This window comes from Salmo trutta, chromosome 32, assembly GCF_901001165.1.
Source record: "Salmo trutta chromosome 32, fSalTru1.1, whole genome shotgun sequence".
Lineage (NCBI taxonomy): Eukaryota > Metazoa > Chordata > Actinopteri > Salmoniformes > Salmonidae > Salmo > Salmo trutta.
Window position 1 is genome coordinate 12,279,220 of NC_042988.1, and position 21,719 is coordinate 12,300,938.

Consider the following 21,719-nt stretch of genomic DNA (forward strand, 5'->3'; position numbering starts at 1 on the left):
ACAGTAATTGCTTTCTGGATCATTAGTCGGTGGCACGTTACACTGCAAACAAACATGACTCCAAAACACTAGGCAAGGCTTAACAAAATGCTTTATTAATGAGACACTACAAAACATTACACTGGAAACATGCATTTATTGCAATACTACAGAAAACACATAAATGAAAAGGAAGACATCAAATTATACTACATAGCTGTAATGATTGAATTCCTGTGTAGATGAATAATAGATTTTCAAAGTAATACATCATAGGATAATTCAATTTTGTTCCCACCCGAGTGAAGCCCTTTCCTCAGCTGTATCTCCTAAGTTTATTCTGTAAGGGGTATGTGTGCAATTTTTCTATTTCTAAATACGTAAATCAAAAACTAAAATAAAAGAATGCAAAAAACTCAAGTGGAGGTCAGAGAAGCATGTTTAAAAGACTGTTATTGCATTGTCTTTGAACATCTGTCTGTGGCTCCTCTTCAGTCATCTTCTGATGAGCGCTCATAAACGTTGCCTTGCCTCACGGAGAGCCTAAATAAGGGCATAAAATATTGTATCAGTGAGCCATTGTGATTTGACAATAGGAAAGAAGTGACTTGAATTGATAAGGATCTTCAGGTAACCTTCTGGATGGCATCCCTTGCAGGGTCATCCTGGAGAACCTTAGCCCTGTCCAAAGCTCTTTCAAAGTGGGCAACACCGGATTTAAAGTTGCCAAGCTTCACTGGGAGGGGACACATAAGGAAAGGACTGTTAGGACCAGTTTAATGCTATGACCAAGATTAAGTAGACCAAGACTAATCACAGTTTCCATGAAATCAACACTTGTGTCCAAAGTTTCTATGAAATAAACGCTTGTGTCCCCAGGTTGTAATTCAAAAGAATCAGCATTGATCAGAGTTGCACGGACAATTTCCCATTCAATCCCATAAACGTCAAGGGAAAGCGGATACCTAGTCAGTTGCACAACTGAAAGCATTCAACCGAAATGTGTCTTCCGCATTTAACCCAGCTCTGAATCAGAGAGGTGCGGGGGGGCTGCCTTAATCGACGTCCATGGCATCGACGCCCGGGGAGCAGTTGTGGGGGTTTACTGCCTTGCTCAAGGGCAGAATGGCAGACTTTTTTCACCATGCCGGTTCGGGGATTCGAACAACACTGTACCAACGCTCTAACCTCTTGGCTACCTGCCGCCCCTCAATGGAACCACAGTACATAAAAAATACATTTTATTAATTAGATCAAGCTCAGACATGAGATAATGGCGTTTTCTTTAAGAGTCTGTAAAGATGAACTTAAAATACAGACAAGGGGGCCATTGCTATTGCTGTACACATCACAAACAAGGGAAGGGTTTCTCCACACTTCTACCTGCACTTACTCTCTGACTGTGCCACCAACACACAGGCATTCAGTTGCCACTTCTCATCAGCGATTTCATCGGCTACAGCGAGTGAGCGAACGCCATAGTCCCGGGCCTCGGTGTGACGCTTCAGCTCCAGGTAGCAGCGGCCTATCTCATGGAACAGCCAGGTCCTCTCCAGACCGCCACAGGCCAGGGGGATCTTTTCCTCCCAGCTGAGAATGGAGAAGCAAATACACAAACACAGTGAATAGAATGACACAGTGAATCCATACATTAGGAGTCCTTTGTATTCAAGAAAACTATTTGCTTCATCACACAATCAAAACATGTAAAAACACAGCTGTGATGCCATATACTTTGAGTTTCAACTTACGCATCGATAGCCTGTGGGAACTTTCCTATTCTGGCGTACACTCGGCCAACATTATCAAGTGCCCTTGACTTTGCCTCTGGGAGTTTGCTGTTGGACAACAAAGAAAGTGAAACAACACTGTTAAAACAATAAGATGCAGTGTGTGAAAAGCACTTGATTTGAAATGCGGGTCATTAGAAAATCATATACTCTCCCCTATGTATTTATTTGGATAGTGAAGCTAAAACTCTTCATTTGGCTCTATACTCCAGCATTTTGGACTTGAGATCAAATGTTTTATATGAGGAGACAGAATGTCTCCTTTTATTTGAGGTTATTTTCATACATATCTGTTTTACCTTTTAGATATGAATGCACTTTATGTATCTAGTCCCTTCATTTGAAGGTGTCAAGTATTTGGACAAATTCACTTAGTGTATTAAATGGAGTCAAAAGTTTAGTATTTGGTCCCATATTCCTAGCACGCAATGACAACATCAAGTTTGTGACTCTACAAACTTGCTGGATGCATTTGCTGTTTGTTTTGATTGTGTTTTGGATTATGTTGTGCGCAAAATAAATGAATGGTAAATAATGTATTGTGTCATTTTGGAATCACTTTGATTGTAAATAAGAACAACGTTTCTGAACACTTCTACATTAATGTGGATGCTATCATGATTAAGGATAATCATGTATAAAGATGAGTGAGAAAGATGTACAAAGATCATGCCCCCAATACATGCTAACCTCTCAACATTACCAATAAGAGGGGAAGTTAGCATTCGATCTCCAAAATCCTGGCGTATAGAGCCAAATTAAACGTTTTAGCCTCACTATCAAAATAAATGCGCAGTTGAGTGTACCTTTCAGACTGAAATTAAGTGTCCACTCCACAGCACTCACCATTGTCTGGCCAGGTCCAAGTCCTTCTGATGGTTGTCTAATGCTCTGTCCATTTTCCCCAGGTCAATCAGGGCATTTCCAATGCAGCTGTGAAGGTTCCCCAGCACCTCTTTCTTATTGGGAACCACCTCCTCTGACCAGCATTGAACTGACTTCAGGACCTCCCGAGCTTTCTTCAGGCTGCTCTCTGCATTGCCTGCAGTCAAAGCTTAGAGGGGGGGGGGGGGGGAATTGTTTACCATTGACCAGGATGTATTGATAAGCATCAAACTACCATATTCATCCTTGGGTCTGTTCTGTCTTACCTGCATCAATCTCTTCCAGGCTCTTGAGTACAAAACGGGTGGGATCAGAGGGAGGGTTCTGCCGGGTCTTGTTCCACTTCTGCTGCATGAGCTTGCGGTCTCTCTCCCGCGCGTAGATGGGCTTCTGCTGGCGCCAGAACTCAGTGCGAGTGTCCAGATAGGTGATGCAGTTGAGGATGAGGTCCTGCAGTCTCTCCCCACCCCGCATCTTACCTTTCACCAAGTCTGGAGGCCATTTATGACTTTGACTTTAATGGAATATTTGCCCTTTACCACACAGTGGGCTCTGTAATTCATGCTGATAATAATGATTGTGTAAGGGAAATCAAAGGACACATAGTGGCCAATTCTCCAGATTGGGTATGTGATAAAAGAGCATCTTCCCAAGTGTCACAGTGTATTGATTGTGTACTGAAACTCAAACGAAAGAGTGAAAATACAGGAACATGCTAAGTAAAAGATTTTTGGCTGCGCTACCTTCATCTTTCAGTAGCTTCTCTAGGTACTCCTTATCGCTGTAGAGCTCTCCCAGAAGCTGCTTGGCTGTCTTCTCACTCTTAGGCGTCTTCTTGTTCTGCTGCCTCATTTCCCTTCTCAGGGGGTGAATCAGCCCCTTCGGCCGTCCCTTCTTCACCTGCCAATCAATCCCACACACAGAACTCATCATGAGGATGACATGCATGCAGAGGTGGGAGGAATTCTGAAAAAGATGCAGCTCATCGTCTCAAGGCTTTACCATTGACTCACCTCATCTGCCTTGTGGAAGAAGGACAGGTCCCCCTTGTTTTCCAGTTTCACAGATGAGGGGCCTGAGGTGGTGGAAAGATAAGAGATTTAGAAAACCATATGCAAAACTTACAAAAACTGCATTATGAGAACAATCTGTTGATGTTTTACAAAAATATTTGGACCCAGTACTTACTGCCCACAGAGTTGTCGATAGCCTCCTGGGCCTTCTGGATTCCCAGTCTAAATTCCTGCAGCTCTGGCCGCAGTTTGTGCCCCCTGTGGTAAAACACCAGGGCAAACTCAAAGTCTCCCATGGTGTATAAAGCTTCCGCTTTCTGATACAAACCCTGGAAAATGAGGAATACAAATAAATCAATGGATTTTGCTTGGGAAATGATGACAAATCAGAAACAACAGGGAGCCCTAGTGGTCATTGAAAATAAAAAAGCTTTGAATTTCAGTACAGTAGCTGGCCAACAGGGGGATACATCTGTTCCGTTCCAAACAAAACAGACAATACAAAGCTTCCCTCAATAATGGCATAGACTGGCTGAGAGATAATACAATGACTGCTACACAATAAAGCCAAAGGCTGAAAATAGAACAGGGCTATATAATGATGCCAAATGTTTAAGTTACACCTTGAAGAATTCTTTGTCCTCCTTGAGCGAGGCCTCTGCGTCCCTCAATGCATTATCAGAATCTCCCATCTTTACATAACATTTGGATCTGGCAACCAGACAATTTTTGTCATCTGGCTGAAGAATCAATGCCTGAAAGAAATGTATGAACTGTCATTAGCTACAAATACAAACTTGACATACATGTAGTGTAGACTTGAGTAGCAAAAAAGCCACCAGCCACTGACTGAGGAGACAGCCCAAACGACTTGGCAACCAGTACATACGTTTTCGATTGACAGCTGAGTAACAGAAGAAATTGTCTAAATGCACATACATGCATTCAACCACAGCAAATTGATTATATGGTCATAGCTAAATAGCTAGCTGTAAGTGATTAAATGTTTATTGTTTAGCTATCATTAGAGCTACCCCACAGATATCATCTTTCCTACTAGTCCCTTCCTGGACACCCAAGATTTAATCAGATCACCCATTACACAAACTCCACAGCAGGGGGCGGTAATGCAACTTTCGTCACGCCACTCAGTCAATAAACGAGCAACCGAGCATGCACACACTGCATTGTTAACCTGTGCTGTTCAGTCCACTGGGAGAAATGTAAAAAGTCCCCAAGAGGGGCAACACTGGGCAAGTTCGAGCGGATAACTTTTGTCAGCTTTTCAAAGTGTGTTGCATTATGGGGATAGTAATTGTCCGACTTGCGCCTACATGTCAACAGCATTACAAAAATCATGTGATCTAAGGTCATGACATTTTGACTGCAGTCAACTGCAAGTTTCTTTTCATAACTTCATCCTGCATCCATCTCTTGCATTGTGGGAGGCTCTATTGCCAACCAATCATTTGTTTTTTTTACGTGACCAAAGACATGACTGAAACGGGAACCAACTGTGCCGTGATGTGAATGTGATGTTTGAGGCACTCTCTCACTAATTGATTGTACAATGTACACACGTATGATTTCCGTTTGTGGTTAGGAGACATGTTTTTTTTCAAGATTATAATGAAAACATTTTATAAACAATGGCAACACTGCCATGTTGATCTGAGCCTTGCTGTTGGAAAACCACATTAGTGTCCGACTTTTGGCTGTGTGAGATATACCTCCCCAGTCTGTTGCTTTAGCCTTACCACTCAAACACGCCCACTCTTTTCACGCCATTTCTCCCAGTGGGCGGTGCTATACATCATGGTGGGCGTGGGTTTCAAAGTGCAAAGACTGTCTGATGAGCGTCCACGTTCAACCGAGAACCCTCCACCTGGGACCTCTTTCATACATTTCAGCCAGACTCGACCCTCGGGACCCAAGGGGTGCACATATTGGTTTTTGCCCTAGCACTACACAGCTGATTCAAATAATCAACTCATCATCAAGCTTTCATTATTTGAATCAGCTATGTAGCGCTAGGGCAAACAACAAAATGTGCAACCCTTGGGTTTACAATTGCACTTTCATATCAGTACATCATTTTGCTGTATTTGATCTAACGATAGCTAGCTACCAGTGGAGGCTGGTGGGAGGAGCTATAGGAGGATGGGCTCATTGTAATGGCTGGAATGGAATAAATGAAACGGTATCAAACACATCAAACATATGGAAACCACGTTTGACTCTATTCCACTTATTCCAATCCAGCCATTACACAGAGCCTGTCCTCCTATAGCTCCTCCCACCAGCCTCCGCTGCTAGCTACCAAGTGGGTGGACCAGTTTTCCCAAATGGGAACAGTGTGTAAATTAACGTCACATTTTGCTTGCTAGCCAACCAACAACGTCAATGCCGCTATCAAGACAATATACTATGAAATATATGAAACTGATCATGAGTAGATTTAATTTCACTACGATTGGTAGGTCAACATGCAATAATACCTGTATACTGTCTATCACTGAGATGAATTATTTGCATTGCTGGCTTCATTAAAAACAGTTAATCTGATGGATTTTGGATGTCCTTGGTCTTTTTTACATGAGGCCAACTTTAGCATATTATCCTGGAGGGATACTTACACACCCTGTCTCATTACCTTGCGTGAATGATATCTCTCAACTTTAAACCAGGGTCAGCATTATGGGCGGGCCTTAGGGGGCCTGGCCGCCCTACCATAACTCCTTGCCCATCCAAATAAAACATGTAAATGGGGGAGGATGGCCGCGAGGTGTAATGGCGGTGGGGCAGGCAAAGCATGGCAAAGATTTTGGACGAAGGGACGAGAGGTCGGAAATGGCAGCGAGTAGTGTGGACGAAATGGAGGAAATTGAGAAAAAGTTGGTGAAGCAACAGCTGTGCTGGAATGCAAACAATATGGGTGTCAGTTCTGGCGGTATGGAGTGGGAGGATGAGAGTCAAGGATGGGAATGGCCTTTAGTGGAAAAACATAGGAAGAAGAGAGATCACGAAAAGCATAAAGAGGGCCAAGGAAGCAAGATTAATGATGTGTTGGAGTGGAAAGTGGTGATACTGTTTGATGAGACCACAGGGCCTCACTTACACCCTATCCGACTAACTAATGCCGTAGAGAAAGAGGTAGCTGAAGTGAAATTAGCTTGGTTCATCGGAAATTGTATATTGTTAATATTGTGTGGTAGCCAGGCTCAGCAAGAGAAGATTCTGAAAATAAAAAAGCTTAATGGGAAGAAGATTAAAAGCCATGTCCCTGGTGATTATACTAGATTGAGGGGAGTCACCACTGGGGTCCCAATATCTACGTCAACAGATGAAAGTAAAGAAAATGCAAAGGGAGGCAGAGTGATTTAGGCCTTAAGGTTGATCAGTAGGAAAGAGGCTTATCAGTGATGCTGAGGTTTGACAAAGTCTTGCTGGGAAAAGTACAGATAGTTTCAATCTTAGAGAATTTGTCCCATATGCACTGTGGTGTTTTAAATGCCAAATAATAGGACATGTAGCTGCTCAGTGTAAAGGAAAGAAAAGATGTGCCAAGTGTGGAGGGGCACATGATTACGGTGAATGTGGAAGCAATGTGAAGGTTAAGTGCTGTAATTGTGGGGGTGAACACAGCGCAGCATTTGGTGGATGCCAGGTACAGAGAGAGGCTAGAGTGGCTCAGAGATATAGGATCAGTCATGATGTATCATATGCAGAGGCCGTAAAACAGATTGGTAGAACTACAGTGAGGACTGATAGACCTCACATGGATGTACCTGTAGTTAAGTGGACCTACTGTGGAACTACCTAAGTGGACCTACTATGGACCTACATAAGTGGACCTACCTACTGAATTTAGTTGACTTCATAGCTTTTATTGGTGAGGTTAACAATACAACTCGGGTTGTGGAAAGCAGAAATGCCAGGTTGAAGGTTATTGTGGAGATGGCAAAAGAGATATTGGAGGTAACAGATGTTACTGTTGAAATGGTTGTTGACATGCTGAACAATCCTAAAGGTGGAGTGTTTCAACAGGATATAGATAAAGTTTAATGGGGTTGGGGAGAGGTTTTTTGGGGTAGGGTGGAGGGTGTGGTAGAAGTTAGGGATTTATTTGGTTTTGAATTTTATGTTCATGGTCGTACAGAATAGGGACAGATCGTGATTGATCGTACATTCCAGCACAGTAGGTACACTTTAGACGTTTGTTTGCGGACCATCATCATATCGAAGAAGGTGAAGTGTAATGGCGACTGTTAAGAGTTTCTTAAGTCGACGCCACATGGCGGGAAAATTCAAGATTCCACGCATCCCGCGTCTTGGGACAAGAACTTTGATTTGCTATGCTCTCCGGAGCTGAGCGCTGTTGAAAGGAGTGGTAACTGGGGTGGTGTTAAATGTTGAGAACCAATTGAAATGGAAGATTCCCGGTGTCTGTGACACCTGCCGCTTGGCGTGACGCAGACCCGGTGGAGAGTGTGGTGAAACAGAGAAGATACTGTCTGTTCTGCTGAGTTTTGATGCAGAGTCTTTACCAGACAATGTCAAGTTAGGTGTCAGATATCCAGTGGGAGCTTTGGCCCCGACCCCTAGTTTGGTAACAGCTGCTGTACAGTAACCTAATAAACATATACATTTTGAAAGTCTTTTTAAAATATAATTATAATATATTTTATTAAAAAAACCCAAAGATGTTGATGAAAAAGTACTGTAGATGCTGTGTTTTCATTTTTAGAATACTGGGCTTAAAGTAGTAATGGACGTGGGTTGCAGTTCACACCTTGATGAGAAATTAAATTGGACAATAGCTAGCCAAAACGCTCATAACAGCTAATTGGTGCTGGAAACGAATTTGAATGATTGTATAGAAACACACACGCCACATAACAAATTTAAACTTAAAACATGTTTTTCATTGAATGAAACATACATTTTATGGGTGAACACCTTATAGTTTCATTGCATTGACATTCCCAGTTAAAGTCGTATGTTTTTGTTCAAAATATTAAGTTATTGAAACTGAAACAGTGCATCCCGAATGAATGGTAGCAGCAAACAATGTACCAGGCCAGCTGTAATTTACAACCTGATAGCAATATTCTTTGGACTACCAAGAAATGTATTGGTGAATTATATTAATCATGCATTGAACTGCATCCATCTATTCTCCCAACAATGCCTTACTTTACTTCATGGAATTTTGAGACAAATAGAACATATTTTTAAAACCTCTTATAAAGTTGGTTATGAAGCATAAACTGGGAATTTGATGTTTTACTAATATTATGATTGTCCATTTGTTTCATATCTGCAAAGTAGTTAAAATGCTGTCAGTTCCACTTTAAATACTTCAAAATCAATTAACTATACAGTATTTGGTTCTCTTTGCTTAACACCAATAAGCACAAAGTAAAGAAAATTGTGACCTGTAATAGTTTTTTAAAATGTGTGCCAGAAATGTATTTGTGCCTCTTTTTCCAAGAAGAACCGTAGTGATTGTATCAGATGTTATCAGAGAATAAAGAGTGTCTTCACCTGTTCTCCTATCTCTGGTGGTTTAGCCATCTATCAAAGTTTTGTTTACAATATTTCATGATATTGTGAAAGAAATATTATATAAATGTGAATACTGAATGTGTTATGATGAGAAGGAATTCAAGGAAACAGCCAACAGACCTAGAAACTTATTTCAATACATTTTATTTGCAATGTCCAGCAATGAAATATGGTATGAAACAACAGATTTACATCAGTGTGTTTTTTAAAAATCTTTCAGTATGTTTATATATTGTCATCTTTACAGTACAACCAATAAATATATAAAGCCCTTCCTAAATAGCACTGAGCCATAAAAATGCATTAACATTTTAACCAGTAGAAATAAGTATAAGTACAAAGTATTTCCTGAATAGCAAATTGTATGCAGTGATACTTATACATTTTGAAAAGTCCTTTATACAAGTCCCTCACTTTAGTCAATCTCTTCAATGGTTGGGCCTTGGGAGCTGACACCAGAGCTGGTCCGTGCCTGATCTCCACAGCAACCTGTGGGCATCCCTCCCTGCTGGTACAGCTTGGTAATGATAGGCTGGCATACTTTCTCCAGCTCCTTTAACTGATGCTCATACTCCTCTTTGTCGCCTAGCTGGTTGCTCTCCAACCAGGAAATGGTCTGGTCGCACCTGTCCACTACTTTCTTTTTGTCCTCCTCGCTGATCTTGCCTTTCATGTTGTCGTCCTCCACGCTGCTCTTCATATTGAAGGCGTATGACTCCAGGGAGTTCTTGGCTGCCATCTTCTCCCTCTGTGCGTCATCCTCAGCTTTGTATTTGTCAGCGTCCTGCACCATCCTCTCAATATCCTCTTTGCTGAGCCGGCCCTTGTCGTTGGTGATGGTGATCTTGTTCTCTTTGCCCGTGCTCTTGTCCACCGCTGATACGTTCAGAATACCGTTGGCGTCGATGTCAAAGGTCACCTCGATCTGAGGGACTCCTCGTGGGGAAGGGGGGATCCCAGAGAGCTCAAACTTCCCCAGGAGGTTGTTGTCCTTGGTCATGGCTCTCTCTCCCTCGTAGACCTGGATCATGACCCCGGGCTGGTTGTCGGAGTAAGTGGTGAAGGTCTGGGTCTGTTTGGATGGGATGGTGGTGTTGCGTTTGATCAGGGCGGTCATGACACCTCCGGCGGTTTCGATGCCCAGAGACAGGGGAGCCACATCCAGCAGCAGCAGGTCCTGGACGTTCTCAGACTTGTCGCCAGATAAGATGGCAGCCTGGATGGCAGCGCCGTAGGCCACCGCCTCGTCTGGGTTGATGCTCTTGTTTAGCTCTCGGCCGTTGAAAAAGTCCTGCAGGAGCTTCTGGACCTTGGGGATCCGTGTGGAGCCTCCGACCAGGACGACATCGTGGATTTGGGCCTTGTCCATCTTGGCATCCCTGAGGGCTTTCTCCACAGGCTCCAGTGTTCCCCTGAAGAGGTCAGAACACATCTCCTCAAAACGAGCCCTGGTGATGGAGGTGTAGAAGTCGATGCCCTCAAAGAGGGAGTCAATCTCAATGCTAGCCTGGGAGCTGGAGGACAGCGTTCTCTTGGCCCTCTCGCAGGCTGTCCTCAGTCTCCTCAGAGCCCGCTTGTTCTGGCTGATGTCCTTCTTGTGTTTCCTCTTGAACTCCTCTACAAAGTGACTGACCAGGCGGTTGTCAAAGTCCTCCCCGCCCAGGTGAGTGTCTCCAGCCGTGGCCTTCACCTCAAAGATCCCATCATCGATGGTCAGGATGGACACGTCGAAGGTGCCCCCACCCAGGTCAAAAATCAGGACGTTGCGTTCCTTGGACTTGCCTTTGTCCATACCGTAAGCAATTGCTGCCGCCGTGGGCTCGTTGATGATCCTCAGCACATTCAGCCCAGCGATCACTCCAGCGTCCTTAGTGGCCTGTCTCTGTGAATCGTTGAAGTAGGCAGGGACTGTGATGACTGCATTGGACACCTTCTGGCCCAGGTAAGCCTCAGCGATCTCCCTCATCTTCACCAGGACCATGGAGGAGATCTCTTCAGGGTTGAAGGATTTGTTCTCACCTTTGTAATCTACCTGAACTTTAGGCTTTCCTCCGTCGCTGACCACCTTGAAGGGCCAGTGCTTCATGTCAGCTTGCACGACCTGATCGTTGAACTTTCGGCCAATCAGGCGTTTGGCGTCGAAAACTGTGTTGTTGGGGTTCATGGCCACCTGGTTCTTTGCTGCATCTCCGATGAGTCTCTCAGTGTCTGTGAAGGCCACATAGCTGGGCGTGGTCCTGTTGCCCTGGTCGTTGGCGATGATCTCCACTTTGCCATGCTGGAACACCCCCACACAGGAGTAGGTGGTGCCCAGGTCAATGCCGATAGACGGGCCTTTAGCTGATGACATCTTGATGGTTTGGAGTTAGTTGCCTACAAAATAATGAAATATTTTAGAAATTGATATTATTCTATTAAAATCTAGATGCAAGTAATGTCAATCTCCACCAACAGAGATGTTATCCTAAATATACTTGAATAACAACCAGACCTGGGTTCAAATACATGCGTACTTAAGTATTTGTAATTCTTATTTTCTGTGTATTTGAATATTTTCAGATAATGTGGCCACTTCTATTTAAAGTATTTGAAAGTATTTTCTAATAATTTCATATAAATACTATTTGAAACTATTTTCAAATACATTTCAAATACACCTAGGAACAAACAATTCTGGGTTCAAATGCATGAAATATTTAAATATTTATATTTTAAAATACACTTGTCTGTGTATTTGAGTATTTTCAAATACATGCCAATACTTTCCAAATGTATTTCCAAACACATTCCAATATTCAACTATTTATATTTCAAAATGTACTGGTATTTGAAAGTCCTTAAAAAACAATAATATGCATTTGAACCCAGGTCTGATAACAACACTGTTGTCAATGTTTGTGTTATATATTAGTGTTATACACTAATACTGGCCAGGCACATATTCAGTGGGGTTTAACAAAGACAATGGCAGACACAATCATTTCTGCTAATCTACTACAGAGAAACTCTTTTCACAACAGGCCTACATTTTTATCCATGAACACTCCTGAATAATATTGTATTATCTTCACAGAATTAGAGCAGATGTTCTTAAAAACGAAGAAATAACTCATTATAATATGCTACAACAACAAAAAAGAATTTAGGCATAGTCTGAACAATGAAATAACATAATAAATGGATGACCATTATATCTTTATAATATTATTTCTTTATTAGTTAATCAAATATTCTGGCATAATGTTATAGCTAAATCGGCTATGTCGACACAACCAACATAGCTTCATTTTCTATTTCTATCAAGTTTATAACTATCACAGCCATTATGAAAATAGGGTATTGAATTAATTTCCCTTTACTTACAGTTTATGAATGCAGAGGTCTTTCGAACGTGGTTCTTCTCTTTTCTTGCTTTCTTTTCCCTTTAGTATTCTCGTTGAGTCGATGTTTGAATCTGAATGTAACGTTACTTCACCAGAATATATACCATCCCCATTGCCTAAAAAATTTTTACTTATGATTTCTAGACATTTCTCGAACGCTCTGACTACATTGCCCAATGAGAGCGCAGCATTCCTGCGTAATGACGCACCTGCGAGGCGCATGCACTGCACGCGCAGGAAAAGAAAGTTCTCGTCTTTCCAGAGTGTTCGAGAGGCGCGGAGACCTGTCTAGAACGCACACACACAGCACACAAATAGTGAAACCATTATTTGTCTTGATTAAAATAATAAAAAACAGTTAATGATTCAAATTTCAACACAAATGAAACAGCATGCGGGTTAACCTTATTCAGTCGACATTTCAGTCTATCGGCTACACTGCAGTTGCTCAACAGTTCACGAGATGTCAGTCTATAATTTTGTCTCACTAATGAATAATAGATATGTATTGTAAGACCGTTGAGTGCCTACTGGACAAGTGGTATACAAGCAACTCACCACAAGTTAATGTGCCTCCAGGGAAGATCCTTTTTTTGTATTAAAGCCAGAGTATATAAAATATCCAGTATTCATTTTTAAATGAAAGACAAATGATGAACATACCGGCTAATCCTTCTCTATTCTATTCAATGTTATTCTGTTCTATACCATTCTAGTCTAGCCTATTCCGTACTGATGGCCCATCAGTTTACATTTGCTTACCACAAACATGATATCCCCATGATATCCCCATTATTGGGATATCTTGCTTATGCTAAGCAAATGTGAACTGCTTGTGACATTCTCCTGTGAATTTTAATTACAAAAAACACAAATGGTAGCTAAAGTATTTGCTAATACACACAGTACATTTGGAAAGTATTCAGACCCTTTGACTTTTTCCACATTTTGTTACGGTTTACAGCCTTATTCTAAAATTGATAAAATACCTTATTTACAGAACAATTCAGACCCGCATACTTATCAGACTTTGAAATTGAGCTCAAGTTCATCCTGTTTCCATTGATCATCCTTGAGATGTTTCTACAACTTGGAGTCCACCTGTGGTAAACTCAATCGTTTAGACATGGTTTGGAAAGGCACACACCTTTCTCTATAAGGTCCCACAGAGCAAAAACCAAGCCAAGAGGTCGAAGGAATTGTCCTTAGCAATCGGAAGAGCCTTGGTCAAGGAGGTGACAAGAACTGATGGTCACTCTGACAGAGCTCCAGAGTTCCTCTGTGGCAATGGGAGAACCTTCCAGAAGGACAACAATTTCTGCAGCATTCCACCAATCAGGCCTTTATGGTAGTGGCCAGATGGAAGCCACTCCTCTGTAAAAGGCACATTACAGCCTGCTTGGAATTTGCCAAAAGGCACCTAAGGGACTCTCAGACCATGAGAAACAAGATTCTCTGGTCTGATGAAACCAAGATTTAACTATTTTGCCTGAATGCCAAGCGTCTCGTCTGGAGGAAACCTGGCACCATCCCTACGGTGAAGCATGGTGGTGGAAGCATCATGCTGTGGACATGTTTTTCAGCGGCAGGGAATGGGAGACTAGTCAGGATCGAGGGAAAGACGAACGGAGCAAAGTACAGAGATTAAATGAAAACCTGCTCCAGAGCGCTCAGGACCTCAGACTGGGGTGACAGTTCACTTTCCAACAGGACAACGACCCTAAGTACACAGGCAAGACAGCGCAGGTGTGGCTTCGGGACAAGTCTCTGAATGTCCTTGAGTGGCCCAGTCAGAGCCCGGTCGAACATTTCTGGAGAGACCTGAAAATAGCTTTGCAGCGACGCTCCCCATCCAACCTGACAGAGCTTTATAAATTTGCTTAAATCATTTTTTTTTTTTGCTTTGTCATTATGGGGTACTGTGTGTAGATTAATGAGGGGAAAAAACAATTGAATCAATTTTAGAATAAGGCTGTAACGTAACAAAATGTGGAAAAAGTCAAGGGGTCTGAATACTTTCCGAATGCACTGTATTGTAAACATAATTCCCATGTAGCAGTAGCTAGTTGTATTGATAAATACATCAGTATGAGACGTATTTACTGCTCACAAAATTCAGACGGTGGTGATTGCAACCTTTCAAAAATATTTTGTAGCCCTCCGTCTATCATGGAAACATGATGCAAATATATGCTGCGTTCATAACCAAGTGGGAGATGGGAATTGACCAATTATGAAGTAGAGTAATACAGCACCTACCCGCACCCGCTGGCTTTCTGTCTGACTCGCTATCGCAACAATTTTTAAGATTTTACTGAGTTACAGTTCATATAAGGAAATCAGTCAATTGAAATAAATAAATTAGACCCTAATCTATGGATTTTACATGACTGGGAAGGGGTGCAGCCATGGGTGGGCATAGGCCCACACACTTGGCAGCCAGGCCCACCCACTGGTGAGCCAGGTCCAGCCAATCAGAATGAGTTTTTCCCCATAAAAGGGCTTTATTACAGACAGAAATACTCCTTAGCACCCTCCCCACACCCCCTCAGGCGATCTTACAGGTGAATTAGCTGGATGTGGAGGTCCTAGGCTGGTGTGGTTACATGTGGTTTGCGGTTGTGAGGCCGGTTGGACGTACTGCCAAATTCTCTAAATCGACGTTGGAGGCAGCTTATGGTAGAGAAATTAACATTAAATTCTCAGGCAAAAGCTCTGGTGGACATTCCTGCAGTCAGCAAGCCAATTGCACGCTCCCTCAAAACTTGAATACATCTGTGGCATTGTGTTGTGTGACAAAACTGCACATTTTAAAGTGGCCTTTTATTGTCCCCAGCACAAGGTGCACCTGTGTTATGATCATGCTGTTTAATCAGCTTGTTGATATGAAATAAATAAGCTTTTGTGAGTATGGAACATTTCAGAGATTTTTTATTTCAGCTCATGAAACATGGGACCAACACTTTACATGTTGCGTTTATATTTTTATTCAGTGTAGTTTGAAGAGAGCAGAGTTGGAGAGACTTGCACTTTCTCTTGAGCTATTTTTATAGCCTACCTTTTAAGAGTGGGACAATTTTTTTTTTAAATAATTTGATGGAGACTAATATGGGTGATCAATATTTACTTCTAGACAATGTAGTAAACTATAACCTAATCATTTAGGAAGTAGATTTCCTTGGATAGATAACTGCCCTGTGCTTCTCTGCCCATGCAGCTAAAGCCTACTCTGTTTAATTGAGACCACATGAGCACCTGATGTATGGCTACTGAACTTGAAGCAGCAAGAATGACAACAGCGGACACTTGCACTTTCTCTTGTACTACGTTTTGCTTATAGGATATAGCCTACCTTTCAGGAGGACGATCTGCAGGCAGAGACAAATAAATCAGTAATCAATATTTATTGAAAATGAAAGAACAACTCTCACTCACCATGGTAGCCTATGCGCTTTTCAATGATGATAAAACATTTTGATTGCACCTGGACTCACATTGGTTGAGCGCCCTCCACTTTTTTCCATTATCAATATTTATTTACACACACTGTATTAAATTATAGTCTAATCCAATTTAAGTACATTTCCTTGGAAAGATAACTGCCACGTGATTTTCAAACCATGCATAGGCAGCCTACTCTATTTCAATGAGACCACACATATACTAGGCGCACTTGGACTCGCCTGCCCGACTAGGAGAGGAAGGCCACTGAAGTTGAAGCAGCTAATTTTTTACATGAAAAAAATGTTTTCCGCGAGACAATCTCTGTTGGGACCAAGATAACTGCGGCCTGCAATTCGGGGCGTTCCTGCATGTGGACATTCCTATATCTGCAGAAACCTTTTAAGCTAGGAGACGGAAGGTGGGTGGTGCACCAGTACAGTAGGTTGCGTTAACGCACAATACCGTTGGATGCCAGCTGCCGATAAACCCCACAGAAGAAGGGGCGGCAACGGTGGCTAGCTGGCCATACACCAGTAGATAGTGTCCTTCGTCACTGCCTGTAGGGCAATGTTTTCTCGCAGTTCTGTTAACAACGGTGAGGACAGGTGTTTGGCAGGCTGGAGCGAAGGTCACTGTGTGTTATTTTAGCAAGCTAGTCCCGTACACAGCAGGTGGGAGGTGGGGGCGACACCGTGTGCTATCTAGCTAGCATGTGGTGTACCTAACTAGCAAGCTAGCTGTGCTAGTGGGAGGCGGGGCTACTGGTAGACAGTGTCTTTGGCCCCCGCCTGTCTGGAATGGTTTTCTCCAGTACACGGCAGACAGGGGCCACACCGTGTGCTAGCTAACTAGCAAGCTAGCTAGCACATGATGTTGCTCCCGCCTGCTGGGGGCGAAGGACACTGTCTACAGCTAGTAAAGCAGGGGAGGGATGTCCATTCAGGAACCGATGGGGGGGTGTAAATCCAAGACAATTCATGGTCTTCACTTCATGATATGTTACGTTTTCTTATGGTATGTATTAATTTGTGGATGTCCATCATCGACTTGGTATGATATGTTACGAATTGGCAAAACATATATGTTGAAATCAAATCTAATTTTATTGAACACATACACGTGTTTAGCAGCTGTTATTGAGGGTGTAGCAAAATGCTTGTGTTTCTAGCTCCAACAGTGCAGTAATATCTAACAAGTAACATCTAACAATTTCACAACAATATACACAATACACACAAATCTAAAGTAAAGGAATGGAATTAAGAATATATAAATGTCAGAGCGGCATAGACTAAGATACAGTAGAATAGAATGCAGTATATACACGAGATGAGTAATGAAAAATATGTAAACATTATTAAAGTGACTAGTGTTACATTATTAAAGTGGCCAATGATTTCAAGTCTATGTATATAGGGCTGCAGCCTCTAATGTGCTAGTGATTGCTGTTTAGCAGTCTGATGGCCTTGAGATAGAAGCTGTTTTTCAGTCTCTCGGTCCCAGCTTTGATGCACCTGTACTGACCTCGTCTTCTGGATGAAAAAGTAGCTAAAAAGTAGTGAATAGTTGAAGTTCATAATTAGCTCAAATGCTCAAGTTGTCTGTGATGAGGTTTGAACATGCAACCAGCGGGTTCCTAGACGTTCGCGTTATAAGCCTATCCACCCTCCCTTAAGTAACCTTACCGAACCTAAAATCAAATTTGAGTGACACGGATTTACGTTTACTATGTTACGTCTAGTCTATGAGACCAGGCTAATGTTTGCAGTCCTCTATGGCGAAGTTGTAAATACCATTGGATGCGATCACGTGCTATGAACTCGTTGAGAAACGCTGATTGGCTAATGACCAACAACCTGCATAAACCACATACTAAAAGTACAGCGATCATGCTTGTAAAAACATGATATGGTTTAACAACCATATTAATACATGTATTTTATAAATAATAACTTGTTGTAGCATTTAACCGCCGAATATTTCCTTAATAGGTAACGTGAGAGCCGAGGGCAGGCTGATTGACGAGTTTCCCACTAGTATAATTGTTAGCTACCAGTTGGAGGGGTGTTCAAGTGATTTTTTTCTAGTCGTATGTGGTAAATTCCCATTTAGCACTTGGTTACGAACGAAGCAATACAATAGTCCTCCCTGCACCTATTCCTGCTTCCACCCTCTTCCTACTTCTGCCAATCCTCTCTCCCACTAACGTTAGCTAGCTAACTTTACTAGCTACAGTACTGTAGCTGCTAGTTAACACACAGAGTAAAGTTAAAGCCGTACCGTAGAGTAGCTTTCAATGGCTTTGACATACTCTCCTTTGTGGTACAACTGGTCCCCCTCGGCCATGTAAGTAGAAAATGTGCTTTTAGGTCCTTGGTCTCCTTCATTGTCAGACATGTTTGCAATTTTTGCAACAAAGTCCCAGTGGTATCCTAGCAACCAGCCTAACAAGTCTCTCGATGGGTCATTCTATGTCGTCACTAGTTACCACATCCACAAAGGCATAAACCCAGCCTATTTCTACAATGCATCTTCTTAAAACGTGATTTTAAACCTAACCTTAACCACACTGTTAATCTTTTGTCTAACCCTAACCTTGAACAGTTAAATATGCATAGGATTTTATACTCATTCACCACCTGCCATCTCTCCAAAACGCCACAAAAAAAGTGTCTTGCAACCCAAAATATTACGTTTTTAGCACTTTCTTTGAGCTTGGGCTACACCTCGAAAATAAAATAAAAACGCAATACAAACATTGACAAAAGGGACATTTGAAGGGTGAAGGGGGGAACAAGAGGCCTACTTTATTTACATGGCTGTTTGATAAAGACTCCATAGTCAAGACTGTTGAGGGCTTCATGAGAGCAAGTCCAGGATGGTGATGCCTTCCTCTTAAAAGTGCACCGAGATCTTAAAAATAAGATCAAAACCTCTACCATCCATAATGTCATAGCAATTGTATGATAAGCTCTTTTTTTATATTAGCTGCATAATTTACACAGGGCAGTGGAACTCAGGCCTGAATAGTTAAATACTGCTAGGGTCATAGCCCATAGACAACCTATACATTATACCAGGGTATACTTTTAACAGAATGGGCAAAATAAGATGTTAACTCATTTGACAGTTTGCCTAGACACGTTCTAGATAACCCCAATCATAGACTGTATGCATTATGTGTGCTGTGAGTGAGATGGTACTTACTGTACTAGTTGACTGAGTGGTTGCTCAAGTTCAGCATTCTAGGGTACACAGCCAGTTAAATATATAGATGTCTACACAGTATCTTATAAAATGGCAAGCACAACCAAATTCATTTCCTGAGTTTGTGCCAAAAGGATGTTGTTCGTTGGTGCCCTTTTTCAGTCTTTTCCATAATAGAGGAGCATCCTCATCCCTTGGTAGTGGCTCTGAGACAGCCAATTTACAATAAATATACATTAAAAAAAATATAAGAAAACAGTCAAACTATCAACACAAATAAACACTTTACATTCCAGTAAAATGTACAATGTAGCAACCGGTGAATGGCAACATCAAACATAAAACCTGTGGTGAGGAAGCTGACCACAAGATGGCAACAGGCCTGGCATAGTACACCAGCACAGCCATCTTCTGACTGTACTTAAGCAGTAGTTTATGGATTTAACTCTATTTACCCCAGGCTGTTATGGAAAATAATTAACTGTTCATATAACATGATGAAATGGAGACTTCTTTCATTAAGCAATCATCCACCGCTGCTAAGTCATCTTTTGGTTGTTGGGTATAAAGTAAGCTGCCCACACAACATGCAAGTTGTTCAGTTTCCCATGGAATTTTTCACCATTAAATACTGGGCAAGATATGCATGCTTTGAATACTGCTTGGACAGTAGGTCAAATGTAGGAGGTTTGTAGGTCCCCAGGTTCTTCTCAGATTTCCCCATCTTGAAGTCACATCTTGGCCTGAGCCTTCAGAAGGCCAGATATCTGCACAGTCCCGTTTAATAGTTCCATTATGATTCATACTTTTTTGGGCCAACATTCTTTTTATACAAATTTGAATTTCAATGTTTTTATTGTTTGACAAAATTAAACCAAATATCAAAATAGTATTAGTCTTCAATGGATCCTTGCGTCATTCGTTTGTTGCATGATGTGATTTGACAGCATTATTCGTTCAGGTAATGACAGAGTCCAACTGAGGAACAGCCAGACAAATTAAAAATGAGGGTGGAGTTGGGGGGTGAATCCATTTGAATAGAGTCCATGATTGAGCTACTGTATAAGTACTAGGATCCTCCAATTAACCAAACTGGAAGAAAAAATTTCCTGGTCCGGATGCTACAACACAAAACAAAAGTGTAAATTATTCAACAGAATCTGAAATAGGCCGAATTGTGAATTTATTATTTGTTAAATCATTAAAAAAAGTACTGTTGTTTCCTACAGCTGTTTGTATACATACATTGATTAGCTTCGAAACTATAGCCCTGGCCACCTCCACCACCAAAGAATGCCTTGAAAATGTTGTTGGCATCAAAATCTGCTGGGGACAGAAACACATTATGAGGATCAACATCACAGCCAGTACAATCTCACCACAAATTCACAAAACTAACCATGTAAAATTAATGTGGTAAACAAATGTTTACAGCTCTGAAATACAAATGGCTGAACCCAGTTGGGGTTTAAATCAAGTAATTTAGTCCCTATTAAAGCTGAAATACATAAAAGGGGGGGAAAGTGCCACTTTTCACCCCAGCGCCTTTGTTATTGTTTTTGTTAACGAAACAGAGCAGAGGAGCAGCCAGCACCGTAGTAAAAAAAAATTTTTGCATTCTATTCTAAGGTGTGAAATGATGTCTGGGGGTAATTTCACAAACAGACACAGCAGTTTCAGGACTTTCCCCCCTGCTGATCTCCAGCCCTCACCTCCCATGTTGCCTGTGTCGTCCTCCAGATCACACCTTGATGAGAAATTAAATTGGACAATAGCTAGCCAAAACGCTCATAACAGCTAATTGGTGCTGGAAACGAATTTGAATGATTGTATAGAAACACACACGCCACATAACAAATTTAAACTTAAAACATGTTTTTCATTGAATGAAACATACATTTTATGGGTGAACACCTTATAGTTTCATTGCATTGACATTCCCAGTTAAAGTCGTATGTTTTTGTTCAAAATATTAAGTTATTGAAACTGAAACAGTGCATCCCGAATGAATGGTAGCAGCAAACAATGTACCAGGCCAGCTGTAATTTACAACCTGATAGCAATATTATTTGGACTACCAAGAAATGTATTGGTGAATTATATTAATCATGCATTGAACTGCATCCATCTATTCTCCCAACAATGCCTTACTTTACTTCATGGAATTTTGAGACAAATAGAACATATTTTTAAAACCTCTTATAAAGTTGGTTATGAAGCATAAACTGGGAATTTGATGTTTTACTAATATTATGATTGTCCATTTGTTTCATATCTGCAAAGTAGTTAAAATGCTGTCAGTTCCACTTTAAATACTTCAAAATCAATTAACTATACAGTATTTGGTTCTCTTTGCTTAACACCAATAAGCACAAAGTAAAGAAAATTGTGACCTGTAATAGTTTTTTAAAATGTGTGCCAGAAATGTATTTGTGCCTCTTTTTCCAAGA

The 21,719-nt window shown here is 41.5% G+C and overlaps 2 protein-coding genes across 2 annotated transcripts; both read right to left on the bottom strand.

Moving 5' to 3' along the window:
- Nucleotides 1-73: 73 nt before the first annotated feature.
- Nucleotides 74-21,014, bottom strand: odad4 (outer dynein arm docking complex subunit 4). The gene is made up of 13 exons (XM_029727615.1): nucleotides 20,982-21,014; nucleotides 20,515-20,592; nucleotides 18,343-20,390; nucleotides 4,291-4,422; nucleotides 3,843-3,996; nucleotides 3,668-3,729; nucleotides 3,398-3,554; nucleotides 2,921-3,145; nucleotides 2,616-2,823; nucleotides 1,731-1,817; nucleotides 1,373-1,569; nucleotides 615-715; nucleotides 74-522 (listed from the first exon to the last, which is right to left on the bottom strand). The coding sequence occupies exons 3-13, from the start codon at nucleotides 18,457-18,459 to the stop codon at nucleotides 493-495; spliced, it is 1,470 nt and encodes a 489-aa protein (XP_029583475.1). The 5' UTR covers nucleotides 18,460-20,390; nucleotides 20,515-20,592; nucleotides 20,982-21,014; the 3' UTR covers nucleotides 74-492.
- Nucleotides 9,364-12,944, bottom strand: LOC115171104 (heat shock 70 kDa protein-like). The gene is made up of 2 exons (XM_029727610.1): nucleotides 12,599-12,944; nucleotides 9,364-11,608 (listed from the first exon to the last, which is right to left on the bottom strand). Exon 2 carries the CDS (start codon nucleotides 11,583-11,585, stop codon nucleotides 9,651-9,653), a length of 1,935 nt encoding a protein of 644 aa, XP_029583470.1. The 5' UTR covers nucleotides 11,586-11,608; nucleotides 12,599-12,944; the 3' UTR covers nucleotides 9,364-9,650.
- Nucleotides 21,015-21,719: the final 705 nt, after the last annotated feature.

What these genes read in the sequence shown, in the direction of transcription:
- LOC115171104 (XM_029727610.1), bottom strand. Translation starts at nt 11,585, where the DNA reads ATGTCATCAGCTAAAGGCCCGTCTATCGGCATTGACCTGGGCACCACC.
- odad4 (XM_029727615.1), bottom strand. Translation starts at nt 18,459, where the DNA reads ATGTCTGACAATGAAGGAGACCAAGGACCTAAAAGCACATTTTCTACT. An exon ending in AGGACAAAGAATTCTTCAAG is followed by an intron (nt 3,997 to 4,290) that starts GTGTAACTTAAA and finishes CTCATTTTCCAG; the next exon opens with GGTTTGTATCAGAAAGCGGA. An exon ending in GAAGCTACTGAAAGATGAAG is followed by an intron (nt 3,146 to 3,397) that starts GTAGCGCAGCCA and finishes AATGGCCTCCAG; the next exon opens with ACTTGGTGAAAGGTAAGATG.